The sequence below is a fragment of the Gymnoscopelus braueri genome, assembly GCF_963280865.1.
Source record: "Gymnoscopelus braueri genome assembly, chromosome: 20".
NCBI classification, from domain to species: Eukaryota; Metazoa; Chordata; class Actinopteri; order Myctophiformes; family Myctophidae; genus Gymnoscopelus; species Gymnoscopelus braueri.
Window position 1 is genome coordinate 43692948 of NC_137622.1, and position 21132 is coordinate 43714079.

Here is a 21132-nt window from a genome sequence, read left to right on the forward strand (position 1 = left end):
TGTGTGTGTGTGTGTGTGTGTGTGTGTGTGTGAGAGCATCTCACCACAAAGGAAATGGACTGTTCATCATGCAGCAGCAGAGGGTCTATAAACCACACAACTCTGCTCTCAGTCAATCAGTCAGTTTGTCATCATGACATTTACATCATCCTACATAATATCAAGTGAGTACTTCATTTATATCTCATTTAAGTTCACTTTAACTATTACACTTTATTTAACCGAGGCAGAGCATCAGAGAACTTTGCTTTGCACTCATTTGTTTTTAAATGTATTTAATGACACAAATCAGCTTTTGTTATTAAAGTGCTGGAGTGACAGTTGTGTGTGGAGCTGTGGCTGTTCTGAGGTGTAGATGTAACATTAATTAACCTGAGATTCTCTCAGTAGCAAACGTCTCTTTATCAGGAGTTTATGTTCCAGTTAAATGTGCTTTAAGTGTTTAGGTCTGTGGTCTGTATGATAGAGCAGTGGTTCTCAAAGTGTGGTCCGGGGACCCCCAGGGTCCTAACCCTAACCCGGTCCCCAGCTAAATTAGCTAATATAGCATCAAAATAAGTTTAACTACTTTAACCCTATTTTATAATATTTTGGAAAAATCTTTACAAATGTGGAATAATTTTGAAACATTTTGACAACAAATATTCTCTCATGTGATCCCTGACAAAACCTTTTCAGATTGGGGTCCGTGGCCTAATACACACTGATTGATTGATTAATTGATTGATTGAATACTTTATTAACAGTTTGCTAAAAAGCACAGAAAGTACAGTTTAATACAAGGTCTGCTAAGAGGATTTAAAACCCAAGAAAGCACTATGGCTTGTTTCCATTGGGGTCCTTTGTACTCAATTCATCGAAACATTTAATGACAGACAATAATATACAGTACTCTGCAAAAACATCATATAAACGAGTAGTAATCAAAAAGATAAATATGTACAGTAGTTGGGGGGGGGGGGGGGGGGGTGTCTGGTGATGAGCTTAGACTTTTTACTGGGGCCAGTTCCACCTGTAATGCTCTTTTAGAGCGGTTTTGAAGGAGAGTAAGGAGTCTCTTTTTTATTTTATACTTTACTGTATCAATTTGGGGTCCTTGACATGGAAATGTGTGAGAACTACCTGATTGATTGATTGAATACTTTAATAGCAGAAAAAAGCACATGAAAGTACAGTTCAATACAAGGTCAGCTAATAGGAATTAAAACCCAACCTATACATACAATCCATAAGAAACGCTTAATATAATAATTAAATGCAGATAGCTAGGCCTATTCATTGTGCTTGCATAAGCATAACACATGGTCACAAATAAAATAGTTATTGGAATATTAGCCTACATTTAGGGAGATTTGGCCTTTTATGGACAGAATTGTCGGTTCTCAGTGTTTCCTTAATTATAGAAAAGAAAGCACAAGACATTTGAGACAGAACAGAACACAGAAAATAGCCCAAACTGTGCATTTCAGTCCATAAACCAAGAGGAGGGCAGCTGTAGTTGGGAGGTCGAGATGAACTGAGTGGTTAGTGAGCCCGCCTAGGGAGCCAGAGGCCCTGGTTGCCCCAGGTACGATTCCAGGCCAGGCCAGCATATGTGTCGATGAAATGAAATTTGTCCCTGAGCAAGACTCTTAACCCCTAATTGCTCACAGGCCCTCATTGGAAACAAGCCCGCAAGGACTTTCATGAACGTCCTGTTAAAAGGATTTATCTTTATCCTAACGTGTACCTGCCGTGATTGTGAACAGAGCAGCAGCAGCACTACCTAAACAAAGGCTGTTTTGTGTTGTTGAAAGTCTGTTCTCGGAGGTGGGAAGCCTCTCAGCACCCCACCTACTCTGTAAAATACACTTTTTGGACCGAAAAGAAAATATTTCACCGGAAGGAAAAATCTGGTCAATAGAAAAAAATCCATTGACCAGATCTGTAGAGGGCGCTGTGGAGCAACCAAAATTTTTTTTTTCCTTACGGTGAAATATTTTCTTTTCGGTCCAAAAAGTGTATTTTACAGAGCAGGTGGGGTGCTGAGAGGCTTCCCACCTCCGAGAACAGACTTCCAACAACACAAAACAGCCTTTGTTTCGGTGAGTAGCAAAATGGTTTTGTTTATTAGTGTGGTTGCCCTAACAGGGCAACCAGACTATAGTAATCCTCACACTTTATTAGTGTGGTTGCCCTAACAGGGCAACCAGACTATAGTACTTGATGAACTTTATTATTCCGGATAAACAATACTTTGCCGTGCTTCTCCTCCCACAGTTTATTTTTCCCAATTTTGCGACATATGTCAAAATGACCGGTCTCACCGGGAATCGTGTGCTTGTATTTTGCTAAGAGATTGGTTGCATAGTTTTATTGATATTGATTTATTAGTGCATTAAATTTCCCCATCCACTTTAATGGAAAAGTGAAAAAACTCAAATTCAAGTTTTTTTTTCTCAGAAACCGTAAGAGCTAAAGTTACCAGATTTGGAGGGGAGGTTTATGATTTAATCCGAAATTATTAAAAAAATTATCACACCATTCGGCCTCATGGTGGCGCTATAACAGCCCTTTTTACGTTTTGGCCTATAACTCTTGAACCGTAGGTTGTAAAATAAAAATTTCTTTTCCCCTGGATTCCTTGGGTCACGACGCATCTCCCTATATAGGCCACACCCATTTGCGTCAGGATAGATTTTCCGCCATTTTGAATTTTCTTCAAAACACACTTTTAGCTCCTCCTCCCACATATTTTGGTCAAATTTCACAAAAATCGGTACACGTAATCTATGGACCCATGCAATACATATATCCAAACGGCATTTTGATAGTCCTTACCGTTCGTCCGTAATTGGCTTCGAAAGTTAGTGGGAGGAGCCCGTTTTACCAAAAAGGCCAAAAATCACGAACGAAACGTCCAATCGATCCCAAATTTGAATCACATGTCGAGGGTGGTTTACTCAACGAATCCCCAAAAGCATTTCCACTTTGACCCATAGGGGGCGCCACAACTGCGCATAACGTAACCGTTTGATGCAAAAACATGATTTTTGGGGGATCACTCCTCTCAAATTGAAAAGCAGGTGATCTCAGGAGTGACATGACGATGTCATTGGCCCGCTACCTTTGTGGGAGGGGCTTATTTATTTTAGTGGGAGGGGCCTATTTCTTCAAATCAAAACGCCATGTATCACAAACACAGGATCCAATCAGCACCAAATTCGAATGGCACGTCACGCGGCCTCCGACGGTATTCCTCCAAGCATATTCCTCGCATCCCGGCGGCAACGACCCGCGACCGGCGTCGGCGCAACCACACTTTGCAATTGCCCTGAATTGCGACGCGTCTAGTTAGTGTGGTTGCCCTAACAGGGCAACCAGACTATTGTTCTAGGGATGCTATTTTCTTTCTAGATAAACAATACTTTGAACCGCATCTCCTCCCACAGTTTATTTTTCCCAATTTAGTGCCATATGTCAAAATGACCGGCTTCACCGGGAATCGTGTGCTTGTATTTTGCTAAGAGATTGGTTGCATAGTTTTATTGATATTGATTTATTAGTGCATTAAATTTCCCCATCCACTTTAATGGAAAAGTGAAAAAACTCAAATTCAAGTATTTTTTTCTCAGAAACCGTAAGAGCTAGAGTTACCAGATTTGGAGGGGAGGTTTATAATTAACTCCAAAATTATTAAAGAAAGAATTACACCAGTCGGCCTCATGGTGGCGCTATAACAGCCCCCTTTACGTTTTTGCCTATAACTCTTGAACCATAGGTCGTAAAATCAAAAAACCATTTCCCCTGGATTCCTTGGGTCATGACGCATCTCCCCATATAGGCCACGCCCATTTGCGTCTGGATAGATTTTCCGCCATTTTGAATTTTCTTCAAAACACACTTTTTGCTCCTTTTCCTACATATTTTGTCCAAATCTCACACAAATCGGTACAGGTCATCTATGGACCCATGCGATAAACATATCCAAACGACATTTTGATAGTCTTTACTGTTCGTCCGTAATTGGCTTCCAAAGTTAGTGGGAGGGGCCCGTTTTACCAAAAATGCCAAAAATCACGAACAAAACGTCCAATCGATCCCAAATTTGAATCACATGTCGAGGGTGGTTTACTCAACGAATCCCCAAAAGCATTTCCACTTTGACCCATAGGGGGCGCCACAACTGTGCAAAACGTAACCGTTTGATGCAAAAACATGATTTTTGGGGGGATCACTCCTCTCAAATTGAAAAGCAGGTGATCTCAGATCTCAGAAAAGCAGGTGAAAAGCAGGTGATCTCAGACATGACGATGTCATTGGCCCGCTACCTTTGTGGGAGGGGCTTATTTATTTTAGTGGGAGGGGCCTATTTCTTCAAATCAAAACGCCATGTATCACGAACGCAGGATCCAATCAGCACCAAATTCGAATGGCACGTCACGCGGCCTCCGATGGTATTCCTCCAAGCGTATTCCTCAAGTCCGGGCGGCGGCGACCTGCGACCGGCGTCGGCGCAACCACACTTTGCAATTGCCCTGAATTGCGACGCGTCTAGTTATTAATATTATAGATAAACAATAGTTTAGATCGTCTCTCCTCCCACAGTTTATTTTTCCCAATTTAGTGCCATATGTCAAAATGACCGGCCTCACCGGGAATCGTGTGCTTGTATAAGGCTAAGAGATTGGTTGCATAGTTTTATTGATATTGATTTATTAGTGCATTAAATGTCCCCATCCACTTTAATGGAAAAGTGCAAAAACTCAAATTCAAGTATTTTTTTCTCAGAAACCGTAAGAGCTAGAGTTACCAGATTTGGAGGGGAGGTTCCTAATTTAGTCCGAAATTATTGATATAATAATTACACTAATCGGCCACATGGTGGCGCTATAACAGCCCCCTTTACGTTTTGGCCTATAACTCTTGAACCGTAGGTCGTAAAATCAAAATTTATTTTTCCCTAGATTCCTTGGGTCATGACGCATCTCCCCATATAGGCCACGCCCATTTGCGTCAGGATAGATTTTCCGCCATTTTGAATTTTCTTCAAAACACACTTTTAGCTCCTCCTCCCATATATTTTGTCCAAATTTAACAAAAATCGGTACACATGATCTCTGGGCCCATGCGATAAACATATCCAAACGGCATTTTGATAGTCCTTACCGTTCGTCCGTAAATGGCTTCCAAAGTTAGTGGGAGGGGCCCGTTTTACCAAAAATGCTACAAATCACGAACGAAACGTCCGGTCAATCCCAAATTTGAATCACATGTCGAGGGTGGTTTACTCAACGAATCCCCAAAATAATTTCCACTTTGACCCATAGAGGGCGCCACAAATGCCCAAAACGTAACCGTTTTATGCAAAAACATGATTTTTGGGGGATCAATCCTCTCAAAATGAAAAGCAAGTGATCTCAGGAGTGACGTGACAATGTAATTGCCGCAGCCTCCGACGGTATTCCTCCCAGCGTATTACTCGGGTCCCGCCGGCACCGACCCGCGAATCGCGTCGGCGCAACCACACTTTGCAATTGCCCTGAATTGCGACGCGTCTAGTTTTTACTACAGTTCTGTTGGAGCCCTCGCAGGGCAGTGGAATTCCTTGTCTATAAGCAGAGCTGAGCTCCTGGCAGGCCTTAGAGAGAACTCACTAACGCTCTGGACCAGAGCTACAGCAGCAGCTCAGCTCAGTCGGTGGTAGCCTAGCCTCGACCTCCAGGCTTTTATTTTTTATTTTTGCTAAAAAATAAAAGCCTGGACCAGCGAGTCGGTGTTCCGGGCATAGGAAGTGTTTCATTTCCCCAACCAACCAGAGTGCAGTGGGCGTCGCTCCAAATGTTGTGTTGACGGGGCGGGGGCTGACGGACAGATTGGTGAACCAATGGGATCACACGCATTCTCTCTCCGGAGATGTTAAACCCGCCCCTCTATGCCAGATATCAGACACACTGCAGCCTAGTGGTAGCCTGGTTCCAGACTGATCTGCCATTGAAAAAGTGCCCTCTGCAGATTAGGTCTGGTCCCTCTCAATAGAGATTGTATTTCTCTCCCTCCGAAGTTGTGAGGGACCAATCATGTCCCAGTATGCAAATATGGGGCGGGTTAATCACCAGAGGCATTTTTCTTTAATCCGCCCCTTGGAAATGCACGTTCCACACAGAGATTCCAGACTAATATCTATGCAGTGATATTAGTCTGGCCATGCCAGGCTAAATCGGTGGAGCCCACGGTATTCTCGCCTCTTCTGACTTCCACTGTTGCCAGATTTTGTGAGGGAAACAAGCAACCAGGTCTATGAAAACAAGCCCAAAAGAAGCGACTAGGCTACGGCTATTTGTAAATAGCCGATCTACAAGCTCACAACGCGTCTGCGATCTGCTATTTTCAAAAAAAGAGAAAAGAATCTTGTGAAGAAATAGGTATTTTTTGAATCTTTTTAACAACACAAATCTTGGCACAAAATATTTTCAGATGGGGGTCCATGTCCATGGACAAATACATATTCATCTTGGGGTCCTTGCCATGAAAATGTTTAAGAACCACTGGTTTAAACAACATTAGGAAACAAGCCCAAATAAGCAACTACACTTCAGAAACAAGCCCAAAAAAACAGCAACCACCATTTCAAGTTCAGTCAACTCAACTGTCATTGCATCTCTGTATGTATTTATTATTTTACCGACGGCACGGGTGGGCCTCAAATGACTCTGGGCCCCAACGCAACTGTGTTGTCTGCGTCACGGTAGTTAACTCTCTTTAACTTTCTCTCTCTGTCTCTCTCTCTCTCTCTCTCTCTCTCTCTACAGTGGTGTATCTCCTCATCTATTGTGGACCTGCTCAACCAGAGGGTGAGACCACTTCAATACATTGCATTGTGGGTAATGTCAGTGTGACAAAACCGGGTCACAATCATTCGCTCTCTAATGCGTCTGATTGCCTCAAAGCCTATAACAGGCCGATTCACGTTTTGGCCTATAACTCTTAGATCATTACGCATTCCGTCTGCGGAGTTTACAGGTAGAATGTACTGTATCTCTCCCTCATTCCTGTACCCCCCTCCTCCTCCTCCTCCTCTCCAGTGTCTATCAGAGTCAGTCCTGACAGATGTCAGTTCTTTAAAGGTGAGTCCATCTCACTGAGCTGTGAGGAAGAAAAGAATCCTGTACCAGGACGGAATGTGAGAAGACAGAGCAGTAGTTCTAGGAATGGACCCTGTGGCGATGAATGGGGAGAATCCAAAGAAGGTACGGACAGACAGACAGACAGACAGACACACAGACAGACAGACAGACAGACAGACAGACAGACAGACAGACAGACAGACAGACAGACAGACAGAACTTCTAACTGATATGTTTCTTTCTTTTCATTGTGATTCTGTATAGGAGCATCCTGTGTCATAGATGACCTGTATCATCATGACAGTGGAGTTTACTGGTGTCAGTCCCCATCAGGAGGAGTCAGCCGCTCCATCAACATCACCATCTCTGGTACAATCAACATAATTATATCAAATGTTATCTATAAACAGACAACATTGACATTATATCATTCTTAACACAGATATAGGTTCATTTTAATTCATTACTGTGTTAACCTACGTCAGTTGTCTTGATAAACAATAGTATTAGTTTTAAGTTTGAAACATAAATTATAGGATTATCTCTCCCAGGTTATCTAACCTCAGGCTGATATGACAGGCAATCATTATTTACTTATTTATTCACAAAGTCAAAGATAACATCTTCAGCCAAATATATATTATCATGTGACAAAGGTGCAAATCACTTGTAGATCAGCTATTTTTGTGTGACCCGCTTTAATTACTTCAGTCTATAGCTTAATGACTAGTATTACGATTGTCTTTTTTATGTCCAATGTATTTGTATCTAAGTTCATAAAGTTAACATAAGTAACATAACTAAATGCATTTCAAATTAAATAAAAAAGTTACTTTTCAGGATTCTAATTCAAAAATAGCAAGAATAGCACATCTACAAGCATAAAACGTGTCGCACTGCGACACGTTTTGAGCTTGTAGATCCGCTATTTTTGCTACTTTTGTGTGACATAAGCCCAACAGTATATGTAATGTGGCCCTATGGAGTGAATGTGGAGATATAGTGGCCCTCCCCATCATCAAAGTTGCCCCTGATGTAGATGTTCATAACTCAACCTGATGTTGGTTCTAGATGTGATCCTAGAGAGTCCTGTACTTCCTGTGCCAGAGGGAGATAAAGCCACATTCCGCTGCTGGTTGAAAGACCAGGCAACTGGTAAACCATCCTCTGACCTCCCAGCTGGTTTCTATCTAAACGGATCCCTCATCAGAACAGAGTCTACAGGACAGATGACCATCCACCATGTTATCAAGTCTGATGAAGGATTCTACAAGTGTAACATCTCTGACCTTGGAGAGTCACCAGAGAGCTGGATGGAAGTGACAAGTGAGTCTTTGTCAGATTATTATTATTATTATTATTATTATCATCATTATTATTATTATTATTATTATTATTATTATTATTATTATTATTATTATTATTATTTGACCATTATCATCATGAGAAGATAAAGCAGTGTTTGGATACTAAAGCCATTGTTCTCTTTACAGATTCATGCTCCTCCTCCAATTCAACCTCTGAGTCTGCTGAACCCCCCCTCATCACTCGTAACCAACTGATCATTAAGATATTGGTGGCCACGCCTTATGTGATTTCAACCTTCCTCTACTTCTCTATACTGAGAGACAGAGCTAGAGCTAGAGGTGAGTTATATAAACACACCTTATATAAACACTTTAACATGTGTCCATCAATACTCATATAGAGACATATTAACATGTGTCCATCATATGATACTCATATAGAGACATATTAACATGTGTCCATCATGATACTCATATAGAGACATATTAACATGTGTCCATCATACTGAGAGACAGAGCTAGAGCTAGAGGTGAGTTATATAAACACCAACCTGTGTCCATCATATGATACTCATATAGAGACATATTAACATCATAATGATACTTATGTACAGAATCACACAGAGGTGAGACTGAGACAAACATGTTATAAAACACACCTTAGCGTGTGGCCTTCTTAACAGGCCTTTTATAGCCACAGGACCAGAGGACAGGCTGAGGCAGAGCAGGTCAAGTGTCAAAGGAATTATTCACTCAATAACCTAGGAACCCAAGGAGCATGAGGAAGATACACTGAGGACTGTAGGAATGGACTAGGAAATAATAACCCCATAATAATAATATAAGTCTAACAGAACACTGTAGCAACATCTACAGACAGTCAGAGAACACAAGGGACTGAGGGTTTATTATAACCAAAGAGTTCAATGGATAATGAACACAGGATAGAACAATACAGTCACAGGACAGGTGAGACAGGACAGGTAACGTAAGAGCAACTAAGGAGAACAGGAAACACTACGACATCACTACAAAATAAAGGTACACAATTATAACGTAAAAACCTAATTCAAACTAAGAAACAAGACACATTTCTTCACAATTAAAGGAACTCAACTGTAACATAAAACGTTAACTATGACTAATATAAGAAACATGAACACAACAAGAAAACACAGCAGGGAGACACAACATGACACAGATTGTGACACACTGTCCCTCTGAGGATCTCTAACTGTTATAATCTTGTTTATAATCTTGTGTTTATAATCTACATACTTGGTGAATAAATTGACTTTAACTCTGAAACTATTAACTGAAAATAATGCACACAAATAATAAAGTGTTCTATATGATCTTTACTGTCTGTCTGTCTGTCTGTCTGTCTGTCTGTCTGTCTGTCTGTCTGTCTGTCTGTCTGTCTCTCTCTCTCTCTCTCTCTCTCTCTCAGAGGCAGCAGCCAATGCGAGGAGGAGAAGAGCCAATGATGTCATCATGCAGGTAGCTGAGTAGCCAATCAGAAGTGTTGAAGGTGATAGCTCAGCATTAGCAGCTTACATTAGCAGCAGTGTGTTAAGTCAGTGATACTGTACAGTATGTGGTTTGTCTTTAAGTGTAAGGTTAGTGATGTGGGGAGTGGAAGTTGATTAAAGGGATAGTTCACCCCCAAGATTACTCTTTTTCTATGTATCACTCACTCCATGGAGACTTGAATTCATGGATATCTTTCTTCTTTTTGTCTCATTCCTAAGACAATAGTTTGATGACAGGCAGCGGTTCCAGTAGGAGACACAAAGAGTCTCCTTTGTGTCTCCTACCGGAACCGCTGCCTATACCGGTCCGCAGGTCATCAAATAATTGTCTTAGGAATGAGACAAAAACTAAAAAATATCCATTAATTCAAGTCTCCATGGGGTGATACATAGAAAAAAAATAATTTCATTGGGTGAACTATCCCTTTAAGTGTAACGTCAGGGATTCATGTAAATAGTCTAAATAATTTGGGCCCGATTGATTGATTGATTGATTGATTGATTGATGTACTTTATTTAGTAAGACATGAGAACAACAGTACATGGAAGTACAAATTCACAATACAAGGTCTACTAAACTGGGAGACTCATTAAGCACTGAGCTTGTTTAAGATGAGATCCCCATGCAGACAAATCATGATGACATATAAGAGACAGACAGATATACACACTGCTATACAGAATGTCATACAATCAGCTTACAGGTTACTGGTATGAAGAGTGAAAAAAATGTACAAGAGAAGGAAGAGAAAGGGGGGGGGGTAGGTTAGGACAGGGGCCATTTTCTAATTGCAGCCTCCTGAAGGTGTATCTTTAGGGCAGTTTTGAAAGTGAGTAGGGTTTTACACTCCTTTACTCCTTTTGGTAGGGCATTCCACATGTTTGATGAATAGCATGAGAACGAGTTCATTCCCTTTGTTGAGCCAAATCTGGGTTGAACATGATTAGTGGAGCTGCCTCTGGTGTTATGATCATGGACTTCATTAACAAAAGCTGTTTACGCCCATATTTTGAACATACCGGCATTTACAAAAATTCCTACGTTAGATGTCTGATTCATCAATCTATTATTGTCTGTGATTTTTTGCGGGAGGGCCGCTCTTTCTCACGTCTGCTCAGAGGCATGACTTCTGGGACCAAAGCTTATGTATATGTCATTAGAATGTATTATTCTTCATACAAAATCTATTACAATCCTGCCAAACCTCAAATAAAATATTTATGTGCCCAACATTTGTCAACGCACGTAAAAAAGAAAGAAAACATGCCAAACGGTCTTTGTTTGCATATTATAGACATGATGCAAAATCTCAAATTCAACCGATTCTTTTTTCTTTTCAGTTTACGCATTTAGAGCTGAATTAATTTAGAGCTGAATTATTAGGCGTGTTTGCAAATGTTATTAGGAACCTTAACCCTTCACCCTTCCAAATAAAATGTAATGTCATGTAAATATTATATATTATGTACAGTATATACTATACATCCTTGACGATAACATATTGTGTAGGTCAGGTGTTTTTTTGATTTTATTTTTGATTAGGTAAGTTTAGGTTACATATTTTGTTTATTTTTGTTTATTGTTTTGTCTGTTAGTCCACCCTGAAGCGTGCGTGCGTGCGTGTAAAGCTGTACAGGAAATCTTAAAAGTTTGAAATTTCCTTCTATTTTCAATTCTTTACTTTTTACGTCTGTACATCTGGAAATATTAATCATTATTAATCATTATAAACTATTGTAATTGTTCTATTCCTTTTATGATGTACAGTAAAGTGCATTCTAATAAAGATTTGAAAGCTTCCTGCTTCTGTCTATGAAAAATTAATTGAATGTACAAAGAGAATTATAATTATCTATCACATCACTTGAGTTCATAATGAGGGTGGTCTACTTTATAACTAGTAACAGAGTCTAGACTACAAGAAAGTATCATGAAATTGTTTGGGACTCTCAGCTAAGGTTTGATGAACATAAAAAAAAGAAGCTTGGTAAAACTGTTAGGGTCAAAGTTCAAACCTTTAGGTAAATCAGACACTGCTTAACATTTAGTACAGCTCTAACAATGTATTCTCATGTTTAATATTACATAACCTCCTAGTATCACCGGCCCCTTTAAACCACTCACTTTACAAATAAGGTATCACTAAGATGTTATTGTAATTGTAATATCCTTAGTTTGGACTTAATTAATTATTCCAAGGGACTGAACAGTATCTTCAGCGTGTGTTTGCCACACTCTGCTTCTGCTACTGGCAGTGTTTAATAAAACTATAAGTGAAATGATATGTATATTTTAAATGCTGTCAAAAGATCACATCCCTGGACTAAACAGAGTCAGTGGATTCATGTGTAGATGGATGGATGCAGAGTTAAACATTCACATTATCAACAAAACACAGCGTTGTTTAAAACAGTTTGGCCCCCTCGTAGTACTGTACTGTACTGTACTGTACTGTACTGTACTGTACTGTACTGTACTGTACTGTACTGTACTGTACTGTACTGTACTGTACTGTACAGGGGGCCTCATGGACAGATGATGATAATTCACCATGGGCTCTTTAAGAGAGGGGGGGGGGGGGGTTTGATTAGAGACAATAAGGAACAGGTGTGTGTGTTGTGTTGTCAGTATGAGTGCAGTGTGTGAAATAAATGGGACACGTTGCTCTGCGTGCCCAAAGAGAGAAGTTGCAATACGTTCATTCTTGCAATTCCTACAATATAAATAAAGGCTAGATATATATACATAAATAAATGGGTCATTCCAGAATTGGAGGACATTTGGGCTTTCAAAATGTTGAAAAATTTACCTTCTGTTTGACAATTTTCTGTTTTATATTCATCAATAATAGGTACTAAACTATCAAAAGCTTGATTGGCTCAGCTCAGGCATCAAACATATATTTTTTATTACATGTTTTATTTGTTGTTTGCTATACCTGGCGCAACCCTGTTACCAACACTCAGGAACCTGAAAAAAGTGCATTATGTATTTTTAAAATATAATTCCTTTACCATTAGGTTAAAGAAGTAACATTCTCTCTGAATAAACATTTGATTTCAGATATGGATTTATTTTAATTAGTTTAAGCAACTTCTGAAATCTATCTTGCACAACTTTTCAATTGTGGCATGTTTCACTTTACTAATTAAAGTATTACTTTTCAAATATTTGCTCTAACCCATTATGCATATAATTACTTAAACTCTTTAAAGGACAATAGGTCAAACCCTTATGCGTTGAGAAAGACATTTATGTTAATATTTGATTAAAATGATAATGGTAACAGGGTTGAAATTACAGTAACAGGGTTGAATAGCTACATTAATTCTGATTATAGATTATTTTCAATGTGACAAATAAATGCTCAAGACCACATAATTAGTCTTTTAATAACTTGTAATAAAAGAAAATGAAATATTATTTGAATAACTTTTAATATGTTTCACATGAGGATGGTTGGTAGGTAGTGTGGAAATAGAAAATGGACCAGGAGGCAGCAGAGCTGTTCCAGAAAATCAGGGTTTTATTTTGCAAACAGGAGCTCACACAAGACACGTCTCACCAACATCAACCCCATCTGATTATTAGTTTTCAAACACCTTTTATACCTGATCACCAGCTAACTTGACCAATCAGGGAAGACTCTACTAAGTAGTTCCACTTAGACACAGGTGGCATTGATCACACCTCAATTAGACCTAACCTGTCAAGCCTATTAAGTTAGAGGACATAACCATTTACCCTAACCATGTGTACAATGCAGACAATAACAAATACTGTGTTAATGTTAATAAATTAACAAAGTATTTCCTTCTGTGAAATTAATAATACAACCAGAAAATCAATATAACCAGGAAATCACATGACAACTTAAGGGGGATGAACACTCCTTCTTAAATGGTTATGTCCAGTAATTTAAGTCTGTAGACAAAGAATAGTGAAAGTGAATAGTGAAAACATGAGCAAGAGGAATCTGAACCTTCCCCTTGCAAACATTACACAATCAATGACCTCATACCTGAATATGAATGTGATTACATGTTTGGAATTTTGGGACTGGAGAAATGAGCCTCCATGATATTTTTCACCCCTTCTCCCTTTGGCTCACACATAACCTTGAAAAATAATAAGGTTTTTCTTACCACAAAAATGCTTAATAGTGAACTGGTATGGTTGGAGGGCTATAGACCACCACTAGAGGATGCAGGCATTCTGATGTTGCATCGAGCTAGTGCATCCACCTTAGGGCTCAGTGGTCAGTCAGCAGCTTGAACTCCCTCCCCAACAAGTAGTAACATAGTAGTAGTAGTAGAATGATGACCTCTCCAATCTCGTCCTTGGTACGACTGCCTGGACGCATCCATCACTTGTACAGCCCCTTCAGTCAGATCTCTCTGACAGTCTCCTCTGCTGGAACAATGGTGCTGCAGAACCTCTGTCGATAAGTCTCTTCAGTAGCATTGTATTTGTTTGGTAAGCCTACTGCTGTTTTGATAGCTTCGTATGACTCTGACTGTTGTTCATCCATGCCAGCATATGCTTCAAGGGCCCGTCTGGTCAATAAAGTGACAACCGGGGCAACCCATTTTCCCTGCCTCCACCCCCATGCACTCAAACCGCACAGAGAAGCTCTCAGCATCCTCACCTTCTCTGATGTCTGGGATTCTCGGTTCTGAAACATGAGAGGCTGGAGTTCGGTTCGGTGGATTATCAGGTCTCTGATCCAGTGGGCTTGGGCTGTCATGATGTCTCTGTGTCCATTGCACCAGAAGCTGTTTGGACTTGGTTACGGCCAGAAAAAGATTGATTCAGTCCGTTTAGAACGACACATAAAGTTCCTCATCTCTTCCATGAAGCTAGTATCAACAGGTGGTGCCAATGGAGTTCTCACTGTAGCCTCTTTTGGTCGCACCACTGGTCCTTAATCACTTGGTTTGGCGGCTACCAGAGAACAGTCAGATGGATCGGGAACAGAGATGACAACCCCTTTAACTGGAGGCCCCAACTCCAATGCTCCCCTCACGCCAAACACTTTCTTGACTCCCCTGTTCAACTGGGTTCAGCCTGGTAACTCAGCCTCTTCCACGACCACCTGGCATCATGGTCTACTTCACAGTTGTCAAATTCATAAAGGCATACCATCCCACCACTGCCACCAAACAACTAAAACTCATTTTGACTACATGGTTAAAATAAAATGAAGCAATATAGTCTGTAAAATTCAATAATGTTTAAAATACGTAGATTAACCTAAATTATAGTTTAGATTATGTAATGTTTTTAATTTAACCATAAATAATAGTGTTTTAATTCTATTAATGCAACCCTGTTAATGTTGTACAACCCTGTTACTCTAATCACAGTAACAGGGCTGCAAGTAACAGGATTGCAAATCTATGCTAATGTTAGCTTTTTCTCAGGAATAGAAGCTATCTGTTTAGATAGCTGTTAGCATTTACCAAGAGGACAAACTCACATAAGTAAATAAGTAAAGATTTTTTTGTCAAGTATTTATCTTATTCTGGAAATATGCATGACAGGGTTGCGTGAGGTAGGTTGAGACATTCAAGCAAGGCTGACAATGTTATAAAAATATGAATAATAGAAGAGGAGATACATTTGCTCTACCCATGCCGTTAAGAAAGTGTTTGATGATGTCACTTCTAGTGTGTCATGTGACTCACACTTTTCTTCTTCTTTTACCATGCTAAAAAGGTTAAGGTAACAGGGTTGCATGCAAGTTGTGGGACACAGGTTCCTTGCATAATAATAATACTTATTTAAAATATTATGTTAATTAAAAAATATGTTTCCACATCTACAAGAGACATCTATGAACAAAATAATGCAAAAGAAAGTAGATTTAGGTGTCATTTTAACAGTTTTATCTGAGATTCAATTTGGTCACCAAGGGGGTGGGACAAGAGAAAACTAGCATTTTAGGGGTACTACAGACTTATTTGGTATTTTTTTTAAATATGTTCAAACATTTTTTTCTCCAAGTTGATTTAGATTTGGTCTCAGGACAAGTCAAAGTTACACGACAACTGCATAATTTAGTATTTTGTAAATGGATTATTTGACATTTCTTGGGTGGGACGTAAAATGTCCTCCAATTCTGGAATGACCCAAATTAATAAATAAAAATAAATCCGTTCCAACCATTCTGTCAACACAAGCTCAGTGCTAAGTGGTAAACACAAGTCTAAGCTTTAGTCTTATTTTACAGGACATTTATACTTCTCCTTCATCAAATAATATAGATTTTTAAAGGTTTGGGGTTTTCTGACTGTCCTACAGCTGTCTTGATCACGCCGGTCACGCTCCCAGTGACGTCATCGCCCGTCGACCCTGTAGTCTTTCTTGCAGAACACAATCACACCACACTGACCACTTCAGATCCATTACATTCAATCACCACAAGTGATAAGATTGAGATCATTAAGAATTATGCTTCTCTGAGAACATCTGACCCTCATCTGTCCTAAAAAGTGAAAAAACACATGAAAAGTTTAAAACAATAGCATGTGTGTTCATGACAATCTATAGTCCCACCACCACACCACAACCCCCCCCCCCCCCCCCCCCCATCCTGTCTCTTATAGCTGTAGTTTCCATATTACTCAGAGTCAGAAGTGTGATAAAAAACATCCTCTCATCATGCAGACACAAGCCACAGGACTCTGTCAGGCTTTTAGTACGAGGGTCTGACTGTCACGTGATCCATGAAGCAGATACACAGAAAAACCACAACAACACACCACCTCTACACATAGACACACACATCACACATGTACACACATACGCATACACAGTTCCAAGAAGTCAGTGATATGGGCTTGGGTGAACGTGTGTGTGTGTGTGTGTGTGTGTGTGTGTGTGTGTGTGTGTGTGTGTGTGTGTGTGTGTGTGTGTGTGTGTGTGTGTGTGTGTGTGTGTGTGTGTGTGTGTGTGTGTGTGTGTGTGTGTGTGTGTGTGTGTCCTCAACTGGCCTATCAGACATCATAATGTGTCCTGTTGACTTCTTTGATGTTTTGATCTTCCTGCATTGTGTTTTACAGTATAACTACTGATATGATTGTGTATTATTTATTACTATTACATTACTATAGACAATTCATTGTTTTGTTCATTTGCATTTACAGTAATGTACTTAACCTCATGCAGAGTTAGAACAAATAGAAGATTATCAGGAATAATGAGTTCAGAAGCTAAATGATATGATATGACACACATGTAGATACACTGGCAAACATCAAATACAATATTTATTTGCCCAACATTTGTCATCATATATAAAATAATGTCTATGTCTTTTAAAGGATCTATTTCTTGGATGCATATTATAGACATGATGCAAATACAAACTGATTTGTATTTATTGTTCAGTAAGCTGAATTAGTAGGACCTTTCTGCAAGTCTGGCCACAATTTGCATATTTATACTATCAAGCCTTATGTCTCAGGAGGCAACATATGAACCTCCTTATTTACATCAGTATAGACCCCTTAACAGACGACGTCACACTGATAAGAACCAGTATGCGTGCAACCAGTATGCGCAATGAAACCCATTCTGTCAGGTCTCGCTAGGACGCGCCTCACTAGCCAACACACTGGAGGTTGGGGTGTGTTGAAACCAGCGCACCCCGAAACAACAGGTTGAGAATTGATTGCATGAAACAATCACCTGTGCATCCAGTCTCAATGTTGGTAAAAATAATAATTGGTCTATATGAAACTGTGGCCACACTGGCAACCACACTGAGACCTAATTCAGCTCTATGTGTGTAACTGAAAATAAATACAAATCAGTTTGTATTTGCATCATGTCTACAATATGCATCCAAGCGATAGATCGTTTAACAGACATCTTTTTTATTTTATTTTATATGAGATGACACATGTTGGGCGCATCAAATATTTTATTTGAGCTTTGCCACATTCAATTGGTCAATTGTTGTAATTTATTTTTCATGAAGAATAAGGCATTCTAATAACAGATACGTATGGTTTGAGGCATATTATACTGTAAGTCTGCCTCCGAGCAGACGTGAGTTTGAGTACGTCTGCCAAAACCCACAAATACCCAAAAATAAGTTAAGAGAATCAGGCCCATTGTACATACTATAACTATAGCCTACTGTTACTGTATGCTTTTATGATGATTCAGGGCTCACTCATGAGCCTGGTTTACATAAAGGAGAACAGTGTGTTCAGCTTAATGCTTTAAAAACTAATAATAAAAGTTAAGTGTATTTAACAGGTAGTTAGTGCAGAGGTCAGAGGTCAGTATAGAGCAAACATGCAGTCAGTCTATCAGCTGCTTTATGAACCAACTGCTGCTGTCCATGTGTGTGTGTGTGTGTGTGTGTGTGTGTGTGTGTGTGTGTGTGTGTGTGTGTGTGTGTGTGTGTGTGTGTGTGTGTGTGTGTGTGTGTGTGTAGCTTACACTCTCTGTTTTACAGTTTCAACATTAGACTCTAGTCTAAACTTGTCTAAAGCAGCAGAACTTACAGTTAGACGACAGCATCAATGTGTTGATATTAATGTCATTTCTAATACAAACATATGATTGTAGGCTCACAATTAATGTCAAAATAAACTATAAATGTAGTTTTTAAAACACAGTGGCTCTTCTAACTGTGTCAGAGTAAACATGTCGTCCCTTCATAACTGGTGCTGTTGACAAGAACACACATACCCCCCTCCCCCTATAAGTGCAACATGTAAAGGCTATTTCTATATAAGGAAACTAAATGTTAACCGCAGATGTTCATGTGTTTTCTGAGAACAAGGTCTCTCTGCCAGTAAGTTTCCTGCTCTCTAGGTAGGTGTTGTTTTGTGGGTTTAATGTGTTAAAAAAACACACAGTTAGTGTCTCTGCTGCAGACCTCACCATGTTAACTGTTTGATGTCTGGAAGTACATACAGGACATAATGAAAGACCTGATATTATATTATATTATATTATATGAACATAACGTTATCCGGCATTAGTGCAGTCTGATGAATCTGTGATCAGACTCATCTGAAAGACACAGCATTTCACTGAGTGAGAGAGAGAGAGAGAGAGAGAGAGAGAGAGAGAGAGAGAGAGAGAGAGAGAGAGAGAGAGAGAGAGAGAGAGAGAGAGAGACTCTCATTGTATATAACATCAAATAACACATGGCTGTATGTTCTGCTCATTTAAAAGTGTTCTAGTGTTACACCTCATCCAGCCAGAGGCCATTATGAAGTTCTACTGTTCTAAAGCAAACAAGACAAAGTTATACATGTGTTCTGTCTGTCTGTCTGTCTGTCTGTCTGTCTGTCTGTCTTCTGCTCCATTAAGCATCGTACAGTGGGCCTCCGCACGCACGCACGCACGCACACACACACACACACAATAGTGTGTATAGTTTCAATATACAGATTATTGATTTTTTTGATATTATACTGTTTGTTAGACTGATAACAGGTTATTTATTGGTTTACCTATGATCCTATAGATGACTATTTCTATACATGTGATGCATTACCTTGTGTTTACCTGCTTACTGTAAATCACTCTGCATTAAGAGTGTCTGATAAATGACTACATTATAAATAAATAAATAATGTATTTTCCGTGCATATACTTTCTCACAGACCCCCCCCCCCTCATCTGTGTCTGAACAAACAATAGTTCTGTGTAAGTGTCTGTTTCTATAGTGATGACAACAAAGTGTTAACCACAGCACTTCTATGAGAACAACTGCCAACCTGTGGTGGAAAAATAACTCAAATGTTTTACTTAAGTAAAAGTATCAATACTGCAATGTAGAAATACTCAAGTGATACAAGTAAAAGTCCGGAATTCAAAATTTACTTGAGTGAAAGTACAAAAGTATTGGAATCAAAATATACTTTAAGTACCAAAAGAAAAAAGTACTAAAATGTTTGAAAATAGCAGATCTACAAGCTCAAAACGCGTCGCGATGCGACGCGTTGTGAGCTTGTAGATCTGCTATTTTCAAATAGCCAGGTATAAAATAGGTTAAGTGGTTAATGTATGTTTTATAATGTAATAATTTATATCTGCAAAGTAACTAAAGTTGTCAAATAATTGTAGTGGAGTAAAAGTACAATATTTGCCTCTGAGATGTAGTGGAGTAGAAGTAAAAGTATTGAAAATTGGAAATACTCAAGTACAGTAAAACTGCCTCAAAATTATACTTAAGTACAGTACTTGAGTAAATGTATTTAGTTACTTTACGCCACTGATACTACTCGTATTCATTCTAAACTGAGCTGTGTGATCCGGTTTAGAAAAAAAAACAAAAAAACAATGGTGTTCTGGTTGGTGTCACATAGTTTTTGTTCCTCATATAATGAGAATCAATGAGTTTAGTCTCACATTCCCTTTCTGTTAAAACATGTAAACTATCTATTCTGAATGTTTTAGGGTTGAATGTGGATGCACTCATGCATGCTGTAGAAAAGGTCAAAGGGCACGTATAATTTGCTTACATTTGTAAGTTGTCATCATAAGCCTGTATATAATATGTAATCATTGTGGAGTCATATTATTATTATTATCATTAGTGTGGTTGCCCTAACAGGGCAACCAGACTATAGTAATCTACCTACTTTATTTCTTTCTTTCTTTATTATAGATAAACTTTATTTTGGAATGGATCTCCTCCCACAGTTTTTTCCCCCCAATTTTGTGCCGTATGTCAAAATGACATATAGCACAGGCTTCACCGGGCTTCACCGGGAATCGTGCGCTTGTACTTTGCTAAGACATTAGTTACATAGTTTAATTGATATTGATTTATTAGTGCATTAAATTTCCCCATCCACTTTAATGGAAAAATTAAAAAAAGCCCATTCAAGTATTTTTTTCTCAGAAACTGTAAGGGCTAGAGTTACAAGACTTGCAGGGGAGGTTCATAATTTGGTGCGAAATTATGATACAACATTTTACACCAGTCGGCCTCATGGTGGCGCTATAACAGCCCCCTTTACGTTTTGGCCTATAACTCTTGAACCGTAGGTCGTAAAATCTAAATGGATTCCTCCCTGGATTCCTTGGGTCACGACGCGTCTCCCCATATAGGCCACGCCCATTCGCGTCAGGATAGATTTTCCGCCATTTAGAATTTTCTTCAAAACACACTTTTTGCACCTTTTTCTACAGATTTTTTCCAAATCTCACAA

At 39.2% G+C, this 21132-nt stretch overlaps 2 protein-coding genes across 2 annotated transcripts in view; one reads left to right on the plus strand and one right to left on the minus strand.

Annotated features, from left to right (window-relative positions):
• Positions 1–21132, minus strand: part of LOC308075733 (NACHT, LRR and PYD domains-containing protein 3-like) — a gene marked incomplete at its 3' end in the record, with an annotated part of 187927 nt that overhangs the window by 27181 nt on the left and 139614 nt on the right. The window lies entirely within an intron of this gene.
• LOC308076502 (Fc receptor-like protein 5) lies at positions 117–9948 on the plus strand. The gene is made up of 7 exons (XM_080416829.1): positions 117–164; positions 6792–6833; positions 7065–7229; positions 7371–7475; positions 8178–8432; positions 8600–8752; positions 9864–9948. Exons 1-7 carry the CDS (start codon positions 134–136, stop codon positions 9923–9925), a joined length of 813 nt encoding a protein of 270 aa, XP_080272955.1. The 5' UTR covers positions 117–133; the 3' UTR covers positions 9926–9948.